Source organism: Takifugu flavidus, chromosome 1 (assembly GCF_003711565.1).
Source record: "Takifugu flavidus isolate HTHZ2018 chromosome 1, ASM371156v2, whole genome shotgun sequence".
NCBI classification, from domain to species: domain Eukaryota; kingdom Metazoa; phylum Chordata; class Actinopteri; order Tetraodontiformes; family Tetraodontidae; genus Takifugu; species Takifugu flavidus.
This window is the reverse complement of record NC_079520.1, coordinates 6811988-6831243: the sequence shown is the minus strand read 5'-3', so window position 1 is coordinate 6831243 and position 19256 is coordinate 6811988. Positions and strand designations below refer to the sequence as shown.

Below are 19256 nucleotides of genomic sequence, written 5' to 3'. Positions count from 1 at the left end.
CTCCAGGGTCCCAGGATCACTACACAGGATAAAGCTGTCAGGACCCGACCTTAAAGGTCTTATCCAGACTGTGTCACATCACACATGGCACTTTCTCCAGCGATAGTTATGAACTATCGATTTAAATGCTAATAACCTGTGGGATTGTGTTCATTAATTGACATTAGTACTTTAATGACAATCAGACCTGAGAAGGGAGCTGACTGCTCATTTCTACTTGGTGGTATCTCATCGTGCTTCTGAACTATTCAGTAGAACTTTGCACTGACAGTAGGCAGAAGTCTGTTATAGTGTCACTGTGGTGAAGTTGATGCTGGGGCAAACAGGAGTGTGGGGACAAACCAGACAAACAGGAGTGTGTGGAACCTCTTTCTGTGTTCATAAAAGTCAACACAAACAGGAGGCTTATCAACATTTTAAAGGTCTTCTTTCCTGTAACTCTGCATGAAATGGGAGCGTTGTCAGTGAGCTTACCTAAAATGACATAAAAGTGTTCGACACAGTCTGTTCCTAGTGTCAGGGGTGGCTAATAGGCCTGTTAGCAGTCAGAACAACACACAACACACTTCACCTTCCACCAGCCCTGCAGTCCCCATCTGTCTTCATTAAACATCTTAGCAAGACTTTGGTCTTCCTGCCAACCTGTGATTGTGTGTCATAAGACAGAACCCAGCCTCTCTCTGCTTACACGGGCCAGGCTGGAACATCAGGCTCTGACTTCAAAGCGGGGCATCTCGAGCAGGAAAGAGGTGCACGTCGCTAATCAAGCCCTAATATGCGGAGATCTTCTTTCCTGGAGTGACCACATTAAAACGCCGCCTCTGCCTGCTTCCTGTGTCCACTGTTGAGGCCCAGAAACCAGAGCAGGGAAGGGAAGAACAGGCATGAGTTTGCTGTTTAGACAGGTTGTAATTATTCCCCTTAAGTTCTTCCAGATCCAACTGGTTCAGTTTCATGGATTTGACCAATGTCCTCTGATCCAGGGCTGCCATGTGGAACAACTGCAGTGTGTGAGGAGACACGTTTTAGCCTACACATGAGCACATGTGAACACGCTCGATATGCAAATGCACGCTGGCGTCCAGCGCATTCCCAAAAACACATTCCACCCGTCATCCACCAATCTGTCTGCCTTTGAAAGCGTATGGTTTCTACAGCGAAACACATGCACACATGGGCACAGAATGGGTTGAGGTAAACACAGGCATCCCGTCAGCGGACGGGAATGCTAATCGATCCCTCCCAGTGTGGACGTTGAGTCACGCTAATTTTTAATACATTAGAAGTTGAAAGGCCACTTGGCCGTCTTCTGCATATCTGGAATGTGGATTGGGATAGATCAATTTCAAACTACACATGGTGGTCAGGAGGCAGAATTATGCAGCGATTCCTGCTCCAAAATCAATAAATAGCCTGCATATCCTGATTGATGAGAGTTAAATAATGAAAGGGGCGGCCATTTAGTTCCTGTGCTTCATCTTTTGCATTAAGTGGCTGTTCAGCTGTAGAATATATAAATGATGGCGCTTCATATAAAGACCCAGTGTTATGGTGGGCTTTCAATTAGCATTGCATATGGTGGGTAGATTAACCTACTGTAAATGAGCTAAACATGAACCTGCAAAAAACAGCGGTATTCCAGAAAAGGCATCTAGTTTAGTAAAATAATGAGTAGGTTTTATTCACATACCTCTGCAAGTATAACCTTGCACAGCATTAGCAGCAAACCTCATCCAAGGGGATAAATTACATTAGTCTTGTGTGTATGCCAGGACAAATGTTAAACAGATTGTGACTTCATGAAACTGAAGGTGTCCTTTTTGCTTAAGGGGTTCTTTCTTTTCTGTAATCACCAGGAGAGTTTGGAGAGGTGTGCAGCGGACGCCTGAAGCTGCCCAGCAAGAAGGAGATTTGTGTGGCCATCAAGACTCTTAAAGGTGGATACACGGACAAACAGAGGAGAGACTTCCTCGCTGAGGCGTCAATCATGGGACAGTTTGACCATCCCAACATCATCAGGCTGGAGGGGGTGGTAACGCGCAGTAAGTACACCTGTCAAAATGGAATCCAAGGTTTTACGTCCTGGCTAAAAATCAGGCTAAAACTGGTTTTCCGAGGCTTTCCTACTATCCAAAAAGGATCTATCCTGTGGCTTTGCATTCACATTCAAGCGAAGGCTGAATTTCACCAGAGAAAAACTTTTACCGATTTTGGAATCTTTGACAAATGGCTCTAAAGTGGCCGACACTTCTGTGCAAGGGTGCAGGAGTTTTATTGAGTTTCTTTGGTGTAAATCTCTACAGATCAATGCGCGCTGATCAAAGCCTGTGTCCAAAGCGAGCATAAATCCATAAATCCATACCTGTGACATGCTCCCCTCTGGGCCCTTTTATAAGAATATCATTAACACTGAGAAGGCCTCTTTAAAAAGAAATGACTGCAGGAGAGGGGAACTAATGAGTCTGAACTCTGTCACTGAGAAGGGGGCCTGACCTGGATCCTTCCCTGTGGCAAGAAGCTTGTTAAGATCCTCAGAGAGTGTGGCTGGATTAAGGAATCAGACAAAAGAAAAACTTATTACACTGATACTGAAATAACATAATTGTTATACCGTAATTTCCGGACTACAGAGCGCACCTGATTAAAAGCCGCATAATCTAATTTTAGAAAGAAAATCAATTTTGTACTTGTACAAGCCGCACTGGATTTCAAGCCGCAGGTATCCCACGTAGTAATATGAAAAATTAGATCGAAAACATTCAGTGCCGGTAGATGTTTTTATTACCGTAAGAGACGAGTCACTGACGAGTGACAAACAGGTAAGAAACAACAGCCACTCTTTTCACTTGTATGTTTATACAGAGACCTTAAATCCAAATTTTATCACCGGTAAGGATTTTTTAACTTTTCATTTAATCCGTTTAGCAACATAAATATATTCTACCGGTAAATGTTTTTTTTTCTAACGGTGTCTGTAGTGCAGCTACCTTGAAATATACGTTTGTATCAGCGACACACAAATTACGTTGTTTATGCTTTTTTACTCCAACAATGAACAATCTAAAACTCCCCGATGGCCCACCTCTAAAATCTTCTATTTTCATCACGGTGGCGATTGCTTTTGCCTTCCGTCTGATTTGTACAGCGGAAACACCGCGGCCGCCTGCTCTCTGTGTGTTGACCCAGTCTTCCAGAACGTTTCAAGCTCGGGCCACCTGCGATGTTTACGTCTAAAAGCTTTTGTCGTCTTTTTGCTTTGGATCAGTTCTTCAGTTCTTCACCTTATCACCACTGATTCATTTATGCCAAGATTTCGCGCGGCAGCTCGATTTTTTCTTCAACCGCCAAAGTGATCGCTGTTAACTTAAAAGCCGCATCATATGCTTTTCTTCTCGTATTTTCCATGTTGATGAGGGTTAGTAAAAATGCGCTTGACTGATCATACAATTTCATTGGACCTCTGTCTGGACCTCTCATCAATTTTATTTTCAATTTCAAGCCGCACCATAGAATAAGCCGCAGTGTTGAAAGTGTAGAAAAAAAGTAGCGGCTTATAGTCTGGAAATTGCGGTACGTGTTCCTGTCTTCCAATTGAAGTATTGTATGTGAATTAGGGGCGAGAATCGATTAAAAAATATGTGTCTAATCAGAGACTTTGTAATTAATAAATAAATCAAATTAATAAATCAAATTGCATTTCAATCACATAACTACTTAAAATAATTTAAATTTAAAAAAGCAGGAAAAGATAAAATAAAAAAGATCAAAATTTAAAGGGCCTTTTAAATGCTCAAAATTGTCCATTTTGTGAGTGAATTTCTAAGTTTGTTCAAAGTTTATGTAGTAATTTTGGTCATGACGCCAGTCATTTGATCAAGTTTGGGCTGCCAACACCTTTTGTTGGTACTCGACCAGGACCGCTAGCACTAACCGCTCCAGCGCTGCAGCGGGGGAAGCAAACTCTGTTTAGCACAATTTGCACAAAACTGGGCTCTAATCAAGACTTCCATCAGGCACTTTATTGAAATGAAATTAGCCATCCATCAGTCCTAGCATCCTGCTTTCATCCGACCCATTTTGGTAGCTGCTGGTAAGCTGACGGGTGCAGATTCGTACACTTACACATGCTTCGCAATGTTTGGAATGCAAAACCCAATTAAATGAGTTTATTGTTTGCTAAGTAATTGTAATTAATGTGTAAGTCCCATCCCTAATGGGAATGATTATTGTTACTAATATTTCTTAATGAATTTTGAACTATATTTAATTCAAGAAAATTTTAAATATCAAATTGCTTAAATGTCTCCCATTGTGTGTGTGTGTGTGTGTGTGTGTTTGCCCTACATGACTTTTGAGGACCATCTTAACCAAAATAAAAGCTCTCAGACACAAACACACACATGCACAGACACACACACACATGCACAAACACACACTGTGCAGTGATTTATTAAGCTGTTCCTGTTAATTCTTAATAATCCTGAGACTTTCACAGCCCATTTACCTTGTTGCTGCAGTTGGCTGACCCAAACATACATGGGCTATTTTCCTCAGCCACACAACACATGCACTGGCGTTTGTGCAGGAAAAAAAGCAGGGTTTTTTTTTTTTTTGGGGGGGGGGGGGGGGGGGTCTTTTTTCTGCCAGTATTCAGGATTCAGAGAACAAGAGAAGAGGGAGAAGGACATGAGGGAGGGCCGGGTGTGTGTACCCAAGTGCATCCAGAAAGGCTGGCCCCTGGTAAATGGAGCGATCCATCACAGCCTTTTAGGGATCGGGCTGGGTGTGTGAAAGGCATTTAACTGCATCCCCGTTCTTCCCACTTTGCTGCGAGAAAGTGTTGTAATGATATTAGGGCAATCAATTTTGTTTGGAAAAGCAGATCCCTGAGTTTTTAAGCACTTGGATACCTCCAACGTAGACTCCAATTAAAGTAAAATTGGAAATGCAATTTTTATATTTGTTTATTTAATAATTTGCCCACTTGTGTAATCTTGGAATCATAATTACATATTATTAGTAGTAATAACTCATCCATCTACAAAGTGAGTCGCAGATGTTTTCCATCCGTCTGTGTCTCCAGATGTGGATGAGAGAAAAGGGAGAAGATGGAAGGATGGGGTGAAACAGAAGGAAGGGGGCAGACCTGATCAACAAAGGGGTCGGTGGGGAGTCAGAAGAGGATGCAGGAAGCAAAGAGTTGCGCATTAATCATAATTAAAAGGAAAAAACATGTACAAGTGGTGGTAAGTTAGGAGTGAAACAAGGAGCAAACAGCCGCCTGGGACACAAAGTCTAGTCCTGACCCACGCTGCTCATTTAATAACGGCTGATTTACAGCGTTCCTAAAGTGAATTCCTCCTCCTTCGCCTGTAATAAACCTTGTGTTGGCCGTACAGTCTGATCAGGTGCAGATGATAGCAGGCATTTTGGGATTTACAGCCTGATTTTCCACAGAAATAAAGATGTCACAGTCGAACAGCTGACCCACCGGGACCCTTAAACTACGGCTAGGATCTTTTCATTGTGGTGTGTGTGTTTTTAGACATGCAACCGGACTCTTATCAGGGCCTGAGTGTGTGTGTTCTTTCATGTTCTCCCCGTGGACTCCGCGTGACCGGTTTCGGAAAATAAATCTTAAACGACTGCGCGATTGGACGGGATGTTTCTTATGTAGTAAACAGAAGTCATTCCGGGTTTTATGGTCATACAGATGATGTGGGGTGAGATCGATAACCTGCTCTTATGTCATAGGTAAACCTGTCATGATTGTCACGGAGTACATGGAGAACGGATCCTTGGACACTTTCTTGAGGGTAAGTACACAATTGCACGATGGATTTTAATGCACCACCAGCAAGGAAACAAACGCCAGAGCATTCAGGGATGTATACAACAGCTCACAGCTTACTTCATTTAGACCTCTGGAGATCAACGAAACCCTCAGACCGTTGGAAGTGTAACTGATTGTTGAGATCCGGTCGCCTCTGCTACTGTAGGTGGCACTTTGTACTCTTACTGCTGCACCATTTCTGGTTGTTCCATGACATCTCAGGCAACAACTGTCAATAGCAAGTTAACAAGTTAGCAACCGCAAAGTAAACGAACACAACCGCAAATTTGCACAGAGGACATTTTCTGTTCGCTCCGATTTTAGTGGCCAAATTCAGCCAACTTCTTCTGTTAAAGCTCCTCCGTTGACCTTTTCACGTTCACACAAGACCGCTCCATGGGATATCTCCAACGGGTCATTCTTACTTTCCATTTAAGAGCCAGTGTTTGCAGTTAATCTGTTGTAAATGTACAATAAATTATGAGGGGAACAATTTTCATATTATTGTTATACTGGTATCTGAGGAGGCTACAAATCCTACTGAGTATCACAGTTGGCACATTGAGGGGTTTCAGGTCAACTGACCACAATGGGCTTATCAAATAACAACGTTTTTATGAGCCGTATCCCCCGCGCTCTTCCGATCAGGAGGGATTTTGGCTATTGTGAGTCTCACTCTCTTCAATGTGTGGTTGACCCGCCTCCCTGAAGCTAGCCAGAGCCCACGAGCTGAGCCACAACACTGGCACGGAAGCATGTGCACCATGGCCGGTTTTAGCTCTGTTGCTCATACATCTGCACAATGTCCAGACACGTGTAGGAGGAGTAGCTGTTGTTTCCTAACATTTTCCCACACGTCTGCACTTCATCATTGATTATGTGTTTTATAAATACACACACACTCATGCAAATGTGTGCCTCATGCATCGCGGCTCATGTCTGTGCTCAGAGGCAGCAGCGCTCTGGGGTGATTAAGTCAGGTATTGTTGGCCACAAATTTCCTCAGATTTCAAAGGGAAGCCCAGACATCTCTCCATTGTAATCTTGCACATGAGACAGGCCAATGGAATGTGTGTGGATGCAGGAGAGGGTAATGCTAGCAGGCTAAAACCTTCCCGCAACAGACCGTTCAGGCCTTTGCATGCATGTAATAAAACTGGCTCCTGCACTTCCGTTACTCTGGGTGGGATCCGCCGTCACTGAGCTGAGGCATGGAATGTGATGTGCTTTTTAAAGGTTACGGAAAATGTTGAGGATTCTGAAGTAGAACGATCTTATTTTATGCAAATGGCTACAAAGGTCAGACTCCCCGTGTTCTCCATTTTTAAACATCTGACAGGTATATCTGGTGCTTCCTCTCTTCCAACCTTCCAGAAACACGACGCTCAGTTTACGGGCATCCAGTTGGTGGGCATGCTGCGCGGCATCGCCTCGGGCATGAAGTACCTGTCAGACATGGGCTACGTGCACCGAGACCTGGCGGCTCGGAACATCCTGGTCAACAGCAACCTGGTGTGTAAAGTCTCGGACTTCGGCCTGTCCCGAGTCCTGGAGGACGACCCGGAGGCTGCTTACACCACCAGGGTGAGCTGACAGGAAGAGGCTTGTGTATTTGGTTCATAATTAGATTTAAATGATATGTTGGATGCTTATCAAAGACTTTTTTCTATCTCTGTAGTGCTAAAATCTAAAATCCATCTAAATCTGAGAGATTTTGGGGTTGTTTGCGTCACAGGATCCTGCGGTCCAACCCATGCGTGCAGGCCCTTTAAACACAGGATAATTATGCAGGCTGAGAATTGCTTCTCAAATAAACAGCCAGTGTGGCATTTGCCTTTCTCGCAGAAATATATAATCTAAAATAATTAGACAGAATAATAAACGCTGTCATGTAACAGTAACTAAAAGTGCACACATACTGGTGCTCACTGGACCATTCCTTTTTTCCAACCTTCTCTCACTTCTCCTTTTTTGGTTAAAGCTGGAGCTCTGTCACGTGGCCTCGCAGGTTGAACTTTGACCTCTGACAGCAGAAACTTGCTCCATCAGTGTAATAACAACTGCTATGAACTCCCCAGTGTTTCCATATGGCGCAGCGAAAGAAAAGTGTCTGTTTTTAGATGCCAGTGCGTTCCGAACGTGTTGACTGTGCCACATCGATTACGAGCTGAGTGACTTGGCAGATGTCGCTGTTAGCTTTGGCCGCCGTCCGTCCACTTACCTCAACTTCTTTTTCATTTTTCCCAGTCAGCTAAGATGACAAATAGCAGAAGATATTGGATTATGGTTTGTTAATCAGACTTAAAATATTTACTTTTAAAATATACTTTAATTGTAAAGTTAAGGAAAATTAATTTTAGATAAATACATAAATAATATTAATAAAAATAAATTAATTAATTAATTAAAGGTAATCAGTCGTAAATATACTCCCTAAAACCAGAATTAAAATTAGTTTTCAATTGATTCTAAAATAAGGCTTATTCATATTGAATTATACGGATTCTCTCTGTCTCCAAGGGGGGGAAGATCCCTATCAGATGGACGGCTCCAGAAGCAATCGCTTATAGGAAGTTTACATCAGCCAGTGATGCGTGGAGTTACGGTATCGTCCTTTGGGAAGTGATGTCGTACGGAGAGCGACCATACTGGGAGATGTCCAATCAGGATGTGAGTAGCAGCATGTTTTAAATTCTGCTTCTTTTTTACCAACAGGTTTCCCACCGAGCGTTTATTCCTCTCTTCCATGCAGGTAATAAAAGCTGTTGATGAGGGCTACCGCCTCCCCCCGCCCATGGACTGCCCTGCCACTCTCTACCAGCTGATGCTGGACTGTTGGCAGAAGGAGAGAAACAACAGGCCAAAATTTGAACAGATTGTCAGCATCCTGGATAAACTCATCCGTAACCCTGGAAGCCTGAAAATCACAGCCAACACTACATCCAGGTACCAAAACCAACCCTTGAATGAATGAATGAATGAATGAATGAATGAATGAATGAATGAATGAATGAATGAATGAATGATGAATGAATGAATGAAATAAAAGACTATTTTAATGAAAGCGTAATCCCAGAAGGTTTACATTGTTTATTTTCTTTGTGCCTGGCTCTGGTAGATAGTCCACACACAATGCTATTGAAGCTATGGGGGGAAACTGTAGTTTTTGTTAAAGATTTCTGTCTTTTTTCTTTATTGGTATAATCTCGTTTATTTTTATAGACAGGCAGGGCGTAACTATTGCTTTCCTGATCCTTGTGTTTAGATATTCCAATGTGAAAGTTAGCCTGACTGCTCAAATCCAGCTTGTACTTTTGTTAATATCATTGAACACTTTCTTCTCCATTTGTATTTTCACCTTCAGTCCCGTGTCATATCCTCCTGACTACCAGGGGAAAAAAATCCTCACATTATTTTTTATCTTTTAAATGCCCCTCTTTGTAAGGTAATTAGAATACTGAACACATTTGAGTTTTACTCTTAAGATATCTTGTGTCCACTGCAGTGGACATCAGAACGCCATACATGTGAAATGGAACCTTGATGACATCTAGTTAGTCCCAGGAAAAAATATCAAAAAGTCCGAATGAGGAAGTGACAGCTCCCAAAGCCCCACCCATTTAAATGTGGTATCACTGAAAAGCCCTAGATGTCCTCTGTACAGAGCAAAAGGAGGTGATGCAGTAGTGTGCTGTGAGTGGGAGATATTCATCTTTACAAATGTCCTCCACGAAGGACAAGTTTGAACTACTGGTAGTCAGGAGGCTACTCATCCCTCCCATAATACTGTTTTACTAATACATTATTACCTCAGTATCCCCTATTCTATGATTCCATCCTTTGTTGGGACTCTCCTCACCCAGGGGACCCTGGGTAACTGGGCCGTCCGTGCACAGTTGTCACGCCTAAGCAGGGAGGGGGCGCCAGCACAGGGCCTGCAGGAGACAGGCCCTGGTATTATGTAGACGTCAAAGCTCATAACTTTGACTAATGATTTCTTAAGAAAGTGAAAATAGGTCCCTTGGAGTTTGCATGTAATTTCCCTGATTGGCTTTTAACACTGGGTGAGCAGGGTTGGCTGACAGAGGCGGCTCCGCTGATTTATGAGAAGTGTGCGCACGTTAGCGTGTGCACGGTGGTGGCAGTTGCACAGCATGAGCAGCTGCGCTCAGCTCCACACACCTCATTTGTCTCGGGCCTGTCCGGGCCGGCTAATGGAGCACAACCCCCCGCTTCTCTAAATTTTAAAACAGGAAGGGGCTTCCAGGGGCGGGACCTGGCAGAATTTACAGTGTGGATGAAGGTCCAAGGTCAGTGGGACAGGGTGGGTTGTCAGAGAGTAATTTAGGGTCAACAGAGCAGTCTGGATTAGAGGTCACCGTCTCTGGCAGGCCGGCCATGATACATAACAACATCGGTGACATTGTGGCACATTAAAAGCATTCATCAGCCTGACTTTGCACTAATGTATTCAAAGGAAATAATCCAAATGGTTAAAAAAAATAATTAGAACTCTGACTAGTAAGATGGGTAAAGAGGAGTTACGCACGCTCGACTGGAATCAAATCAAAATGTCACACATGAATCCGTTTTGTTAATAACCTCCCTCGCATCACCTGAGTAGTATTGATTAAGTATGCAATATCTATCATTTCCTGAATACCAAGAGGATCCGTAATTTATTTTCATTCTAATGCCTAATATTTGCCTTATAGCTTTTCCGATGACACTGACCTAATGAGATTTCCCTCTTAATCTGTGCGGCCCACGTCGGTAGGAAGTGCCCACTCTGGTAAAGCTCCTCCCCCCCCTCCCTGCTCTCGTTAAAGCTCTGTAACGATGGGCTACATGGAGGTTTCAAGGGCAAAAGAATTAAAGATGTAGAAAATGGGGAAAGACCCAATAATGACTTCTAGTCTCTCTCTCTCTCTTTTTCAAGGAAGATTCATCCATATATTCTGTTGTGTCTACAAGGGCTCCTGACCCCCCCCCCCCCCCCACTGCTATCTTTCTGCTCTTTCTCTCCATTTCTCTCTTCACAGCATCCCCTGTTCTTTGTTTTGCTTTCTCTCACCTCTCCAGTTTGGCATGAGATTGTTTTTTTATCCCCAGAACGTAACAAAGGTGGAGAAAATTGAAATGTTAGGGAGGAGAAACGAGGTCATTGGCAGTTTGCCTCTCACAGGACAAAGAGAAAAAGAAAGTGGGGTAAAAAGAAGATGCTGGCAGAGCAGGAGATGAAGGGAGTGGGCATAGGAGAAGTGGGGAGAGATGATCAATAAGTCCTACATAAAACTGAATTCCTTCACTCTGACAGCATAAAAGGAAACGCTGGAATATGGTTCTCTTTTTTCATAGCCGAAAATCAAAGTCCAAAGTGTTTCATTTATGCCTTAACACCACATGCTTGCATTTGTTATCTCCTTTCTGGGTACACTGGGAACTTTCCCCCCTTTTTGTAGAAATCACTGCCCCTTTTGGCTCCCAGTTCTTTTCTTTTCCGACAAACCAGCTTCTCCAGGGGCTCCTGGGGGCCTTTACAGGATTTTTGACAGGCCTCTGATCTGGCAGGAAAAGATTCAATCATTGTAACAACACCCTCTCTACAGCCTAAAATACATCACCCCGTTTTTACCCTCTGTGTTTATGATGTCGTCTCACTTAAGTCTTTGTTTGGCTGAGGCTGTTTTTTTAGGTTCATAGTTTCCTTTTTAAAAAAATACTGTATCTACACAAAGGGCTAAGGATAAGGATAAAAGACTTTATTGATCCCACATCGTTACAGCGGTAGCCCGTGGTGTACAATACAGAAAAGTACTAAAATAAAAAAATAAAATAAAAAGACTCTTATATTATGTACATTGCTATGTACATTGTACAGTATATACAGAAATAAAAAAAATATGTACAGGTTAAAAAAATGTATGTACAAAAGGCAACAATTTGAGAAATATGTTGGGTTTTGATATAATAAAAGGTTAATTTGGTATGAGCAAATTTAAGATGAAAGATGAGGAACAAATGTGTAGTTTCCATTTTCCAGCCATTTATTATGGGCTCATATATGAACGTGTATCAGCTTAAATATTTTGAAATCAAGTTTCGAGTGCAAACCTGGGAGGTTTTTATTATTATAAACTAATAGAAAAAGTGCCTGATTTATAAACATGAGAACCATTTTTTACGATGATATGCTGCGGTCAGTTTTCCCACCTGCTTCCTGTTGGAATTACACTTTCCAATCGCTCCCTGAGGGTAACCTAACCTCTGGGAATCTTTGCCAAACTCTAACACACATATACACACAGTGGCTTTAAACCTTCCTGCACATCTCAGACAGGCAGACGTGGACTTCCTGGTACTCTGAAGAATTTATTTATATGGCTATGAATAGTATTCCCCATGGGAGATCAACCCTTCTGCACACTCGGTCCCTCCTTATTTATGCTTTCCCTTTCCTTTGGTGTATGTATGACAAATGTTTTTACACAGCATTGCAGCATTGAGTGTTTATGCCATGAACTTATCGTATGATGCTTATACTGTAACATCTAAGCAACTTGTAGGCTTAGTTTTATTGTGTATTTTTGACTCTCCCCTTTCCTTTCCAAGATTTTTTCCCCTCATAATCCAGTTGAACTAACTTTTCCAAGATGATGCAGCAAAAGTACCATCCGAGACCAAACATTAATAACTGTCCGGTCTCTGGTGTTATCAGTATCGCGTTCTGAATCCTCTCCACAGTTCCCTCCACTCTTCCTTAACCCTCTCCTGTTGACTGAGCACTCTGAAACCCAACACAGCGCATTTATTTTAATTTGATCCAATTCAAACCATCAACTCTAATCAGATCTGCTGTTGCATTTTGCTGCATGCGGCATGCAGTGCAGGGAAACGCTAATGACATCAGACAGAAACTGATGCCACTTTTGTCCGCAATCTCGCTCTTGAATAAGTTAAATATATTATGGAAATATTTTCCGTAACAGGTTGATTTCCCTACTGTATTCGCGGCCCAGATGTGCTTTGAAGGTTTAGCGAGTGAACAGTGTCATAAGGCCAATGTGTGAGTGTCTGTGTCTGTGAAATTAGGGACGTTCTGGTGTGTATACTAATTGGACTGTAGAAAGCAGGTCAAGCAAGCAATCAACTCTCATTATAATCAGCAGCAAGAGGCGGTTTTTATATTTCTTCCTCCCTGTCTCCTGTCAGACCAGCGAACCTGCTGCTGGACAGGAGCAGTTCAGAGGTGACCTCTGTGGGGACTGTAGGCGACTGGATGGACGGCATGAGAACCTTGCCCTGCAAGGAGGCCTTCTCCGGGGTCAGCTACAGCTCCTGCGACACCTTGGCCAAGACCTCCACTGAGTAAGACAACCACAGACAGCACACACAGTAAGCTCCCCTGCCTATTCATGTCAGGAGTGTTTACAGGTTCACAGTACCCCTGGAATCTGAAGGGACCCTTGCTAAAGAGCACACATACAAAGACACACACTTACTTCCACTTTTGTTCCCAGTAAGTAAAGAAACCTATAGAGCCCTCACTAAAGGTGTCCAGATTAGAGTCATGGTAATGTCTAATGACAGGCCTTTAGCCTCGCTCCTGGTGTTACTAACTCTGGCCACAGAGGTAGAATGTGAGAGCTTTAACAGAAAGAAAGAAGTAGATGAGCTGATAAAGAAGAAGAGAGCAGAATGGAATACCTTAAGGGAGAAGGAATCAGAAGCTATAGAGAGATGAGAGGAAAGGCTTGACAAGGTAAAAGAGACGGGCCTTTGGAAGTGCAAATAAAGGCATAGCTGTCAACCAGGTATGCATTGAAGTCTATATAGCATGAAGCATTCAAACACAAAGCAAAGATCAAACAAAAGAGCACCAAGAAAATATCTGGAAGTTTGCAAATCTCAAGAAACCACATCGGGGCACATTGCAGGACTGCAGCAGCCAGAAATGTTTTAATCTCGACTGTACCGCCAAGAAGAAAGAGTGAGACTCCTCATTGGTATGTGGTTGAACTCACTGGAATGTCGAGATGAATAAAATAAAAGAGAGTTCAGTCAAAACAAAACAACAGATCGACTGGGTGTAAAAGTTACAGTTAAAGACCTTTAGGACCTTTTTGATGGAACAATTATGACAAGTGTCCCCAGTGTCATAAGAAGCAGAGGTAGCAGAGATCTTGGATCTGCTGTGGTGTTGTGGTTTTATTTCAGCCTAGTTTTCTCTCTAGTATTAAACAGAATTATGCTACTCGTTTTATAATTCTGACATCATTCTATATGTATTGCGGCCGTTAGACTGTATGGTCGTAAATGCAACATAGGTTTGAAATCAACCTAAGCCTCAACAGATGAAGTCCATTAGACTTAACTTGCATCAGAAATTGTATCAGTCTATGATGCTTTTCTTCCTGATGCTTGATGTTAAATTGGATGACTCTGGTCTTAATCCACTGAAGGCTGATGCACCCAAGGTTAGCTCAGCTACAAGGCTAGCAGACCTGGCCAAGACCGTGCTTTGCTCAATATAGATTGCTCTATTGATTTGTACGGTCTTAATCTAGTCCTTGATATTCAGCACAAGGCTTGGCAATGCTCTGACCTCTGAACAGTAATCATACTTGGCTGTAGTTTGCTGACTCATCTGTTGGAGTAATTGAACTCTGCGATGGGATAAAATGGATTTGACGAGGAAATACTGCATCATTTCTTCATCTGGGACGAGTGCAGGCAGGGTTCAGTTGGGGAAGTATTGCGCTCTGCCCACAATACCCGACAAAGTAAAGGACATGGACGAGCAGTCAAGGAGCCATGATTGACGACAAAGAATGTGTTCGTTATAAACCGGAAACATGTCGTGATACAATTTTTAAAGTTATTTCTCTTGGAATCATTTCTGAATCAACATTTGCAACCATCAGCAAGCTGTCTGATTGGCTGCAAACATCAGCCCACTGATGTCAGCGACTCAGATCCCATCAGGAAATTAAGTAAGATATTAAATATGTGAGGAGATGCTGGTTTGATTACAGTTTTCTTTTCCATGATTTATAGCTTATATGGGAGTGGAGAGTTTGTGCATGTCAAGGATAGGCATACGTGAAGGTCCTCCACTATGTTTGAAGCACAATGTATGTGGACTCATATTGATAGATGTCCAGCTAGTATAAACAAGATATTAACCACCTTTTAAAACAATTAAAATGCATATTTCTAAAACAGAACCACTGGCCGTTTTATGATGCTAGAGAATGTTCGTTAGGTAGGAAGGGAGGAAGTAGGAAGGACGTAAAATGCAGTTGGGAGTGTTAATGTTGCCGGGCCTTATGGTGTCTCAGTAGAGTGGTTCTGACGGAGGTCCACGTCACACCAGCCACTTGTCCAGAATGGGAACCGTCCATGGGAATAACAACTCTCTGAACGCCCAGCTCCTCTCTGTCTCCTCGCGCTCTGGATGGTGGGTGAAGAATCAAACACAGACCGAACTTGGGAGCACTAACCTGGGTCCTGAGCTGCCCCCAACTAAACGCCCTGCTTGCATCTCAAGATTAAAATCTCTGCTGCCACTATCTTTGAAAAGCATAACAAAGCTCGCCCCCTCAAAGCGTCTACTATAGTAATGCTGCCAACGATTTGACTGCTTTCACTAATATCCTGTACCGCCATTGTTGTAAAAATAGCCGTGTCCTGCTGTGACAAACAGATTTCTTTCTTGCAAAATGTGTTCTTAATTCAGCTTCTACCATGTGTGCCTTTGGTTTTGATCATGAATGTGAACTCAGTAGAACCTCAAAACAAACTATGTTTTCTTGCACTTTATTGCATGGAACTAATCCTGTAATTGCTCCTCGTATTAACATGAGAACAGCTTTATCTAAATCAGACTGCAGCATCCTCCATTTGTTCCAGTGTTGGTCGTCTCTACGCTGTCAGAGAAATCCAGTTCTTGCTAGTGCAAGAAACCTTTTATGCATTTCACTTCCCTCCCGCTGACAGGGTCGTTATGGTAGCTGTCAGTGTATCCCCTTAAGCCCATCTCCCTGTTTGTTACTGGGGGAGAGTTGGAGGCACTTCCAAAGATATGGCTGTCCTGTTGCCTTCTGGGAAATGCAGTCCTTTGTGAATGACAGACGCATGGCAAAGTGGAGCGAACAGCACTGGAATCATGTCACTGAGTGTCACTTGGGTACCACATCCTGTAACAATAACGCTGTCCTTTGTATTTTTGTCCCTCTCCTCCCTCTGTCAATCCTCCCACTCTCTCTTTCTCTCCTCTTCATTTCTCGCTCATTCTTCTTTTACGAACCAGGGATTTGAAAAAGGTTGGAGTGACTATCGTGGGACCGCAGAAGAAGATTGTGAGCAGCCTCAAAGCACTAGAATCTCACACCAAGAATGGCCCAGTACCTGTTTAAAAGAAAAAAAAAACCTTAACCCAACAAATAAGAATACCGGAGACCTGTCTGCAGTTGGTAACAGCAATTTAATATGATGGCTTCATATGTAAACTGCAAATGGTGGCGGTAGATGGATAGAATTCAGACGAAAGCTTCCATGGACGATGTCGGGTCCTGACAGACATGGGGAGAGTTGATAGCGGACTTGTCAGCTACTAAACTGCTGACTGTTCAGCCCTCTGCCCTTCCATGCCCAAGCTGAAATGCCTTACAGACAATTAAGGGGAGTAAAAGAACAAGAGATGAATTTGAGGAGGTCAGCGAGACCTGGCCAGTGCAAGACTGAACACGCAGGACACAGGCTGGAGTCACGTAATTCTGGAGCTATTGGCCAAGCAGGTATAGCATAGTCTCCTTTTAACAGAAAATAAAAGGGGTGGGAATGCTAGTCCCCCTCAAGCTGTGTCTGACTACCAGCGTATGAAATGAGGCGGCGAAAGGGCTGAGATTCTGTCACTCAATGAACCTGGACCTAGATGTGGACCCAGCTGGAGCAACGAGGTCTGAGACCTGAGATTTTGTCGTACCTACCGATGTTTAACTCTTTTTGTGAGAACTAAGCTGATGTGGAAACGTCTAGAAACAGAGCTTTTCCCCCCTAACCGATAGCATTTGCAATCAGTCATCATGTCACTCAAAAGCAATAATTTTTATGAATCAATGGAAGCGTCTCATCATGGGATGTTGCATGTGCAACCTATTGAACGCTGCAGTTTGAAGGTGCAGGGCCATAACTCACTTGTCTCTATGGTGACATCTATATTCTACGTGCTTATTATGCCCTTTTGTGTGAAATCTCAGGAAGATATTCTTCAACAAGGGGAATGTGGCAGAACCAGCAAACGAGTGTACAGATTAAAAAGGAGGAGCGGGAAAAGACTGAACTAAAAGAGAGAGCTTGTTATTCAGGATTTTAAGATGTTTGTGAATGCAGAAATGCTAACAACAGCTGAGCGTTTTGAGTGGGATAGGTCGGCAACATTGACCCCGACCACCATCAGGGAAAACTTGGGGTGGGTTTTTCATTTTTCAGAATAACACAGCTGATCAGGGAGTGTGTCACCTTTGATCTGAATCAAAAATGTATCAATTGAACGCATCCTTGCTGTAAAAGACAACTTTTTGTATAGAGTTAGCCATTAAGCCGTAACTCCTAAAGTGTTTAGTGCAAAAAGTAGAGTGCCTCCTCCATTTGAGTTAGATCGAGGTTTACCAAGTGAAATTCTCCACAGGGGGTATAATTGTACCCCTTTGTATTGGTTGGTCAGTTTGAGAGTTAGCAGGATTGCGCAAACATTTACCAAACCTATTTCGACTAAACTTAGTAGGAGGGACTTCGATTAGGGATTACTGTTGGGCCTTGGTGGAGAAATGCCATACTGCAGAGTGGCATTTTAGTGTGTGTGTGTGTGTGTGTGTGTGTGTGTGTGTGTGTGTGTGTGTGTGTGAGAATGAGTAAGTGAGTTTTCTGATTGGGTCACTGGTTTATTTTTAACCTCTGTCCTAAACTAACAAGGTAAAGTCCACAAAAGGAGATGCATCAGTTTCATTAAACAATTACTGTCTGAGGTGGTTTTGTTGTTGTTGATTTGTTTAAATTATACCGTATGTTCAGAATGGATTTCCTGGAAGCACCTGGAATAGTTTTTGTACTATGAAGTACACACATCCTCCATTGTTAACTAGTCCATAAACATGTCCCCTGTGGATTATTATTATTGATAAGGGGTCTGTCTTCAAGCTGTCTCCAAGCACTTACTACAGTACATAATATCTGAGCACTTTGAATGGAAATCGCCTTGGCTGGTGGCTTAAGTAGTGAGATTTATTTTATTTTATTGTATTTTTGGTGCTTTTGGGAAACCCATTTCTGCTCAGCGTGTCAGTCGGTCCATTATTTTCCCTACCTGTGGATGCTGCTGTTGCTGCTAAGTGTTATAATTAGCATGTACATAATGTAAAACCATCATGAAAATAGCAACTAGCGCTACAGATCCCACTATATGTACATGGCCATTCTTGTTTGTACAAATGTCTGTATGTATAAAAGGAGAAATAAAAAAATGTGCAACCTTTATAATTAAAAAAGGGACAAAAATCATCTGTATTATATTTTATCATATTTTGAAATATATTTGTCTGCTCTGATTTTTTTCTACAGTTAATAAAAGCAAACTATGATTACATGATTATTTATTTGCTAACATTACACAGCGCAAGTCAGTGTTTTTTGTGGCATACAGTAAATTATGTGTCCGTGCTGTCTGTGTTTTGGTTCTTAACTTACTTTTTAAACCTGGGACATCTGAACGAGCAATACTGTTATGCAGCCTTTATCCGCATCCCTCAGTTTCTGACTGACTCGCGTGTCTGTGTGAGAGTTCATGTGTGCAAATGTAGATGGCCTTGTCTACTAATGTAAAATGATTTGTAGTGGAAACATTTATATTTTTATAATAAATCTTGGCAAAATATTTTCCAACAAGTGGACGATGATAGAACTGCCTCCGTGTTGTTTTCTCTTTTTTTTTATCGTGTGACGAGAGGACGCGCTGTCAAATGTTCTTTTAAGTGTAAGTGCAGTTCCACATGGCTGAGGGGTTGTCGTAAATCAGCTGCTATCAGTTTTTCCAGTCTTCTGCTTTCCTGAGAATAAAAAAATATATATTTGGCTGACATTTAGTGCAGGGCCAGGTGTTCCGGCATGAGCGTGAGAGAAAGGTCACTGAGCGCTATGATGCTTTAAACAAAATCAACTACAGTAAGTAGGTAAATAACAATATATGACTGCATTATATACAGTTATATCAAAATATAATTACCCATACTGTAATGATGTATTACTCTATAATGCTATTTACAGTATGTTTAAATATGTTAAATTACGGGACCCTCAATGATATTATTATTATATTTAATACATTTTGAGATTAATTATTTGATGGGGTGAAAACTCACAAATT

General features: G+C 42.3%; 1 protein-coding gene across 6 annotated transcripts in view; it reads left to right on the top strand.

Moving 5' to 3' along the window:
* Positions 1–18794, top strand: part of epha3 (eph receptor A3) — a 71731-nt gene extending 52937 nt beyond the window's left edge. For 2 of the 6 annotated variants that reach the window (XM_057036171.1, XM_057036164.1), the window contains exons 11-17: positions 1857–2042; positions 5755–5816; positions 7208–7417; positions 8354–8503; positions 8586–8779; positions 13046–13201; positions 16146–18794. In XM_057036171.1, coding sequence (XP_056892151.1) covers positions 1857–2042; positions 5755–5816; positions 7208–7417; positions 8354–8503; positions 8586–8779; positions 13046–13201; positions 16146–16251 — 1064 coding nt within the window. In that variant the 3' untranslated portion in view covers positions 16252–18794. Of the gene's footprint in view, positions 1–1856; positions 2043–5754; positions 5817–7207; positions 7418–8353; positions 8504–8585; positions 8780–13045; positions 13229–15174; positions 15294–16145 lie in introns of those variants that run through there. The other 4 variants (XM_057036176.1, XM_057036186.1, XM_057036193.1 and 1 more) reach the window with 4 other exon arrangements.
* Positions 18795–19256: the final 462 nt, after the last annotated feature.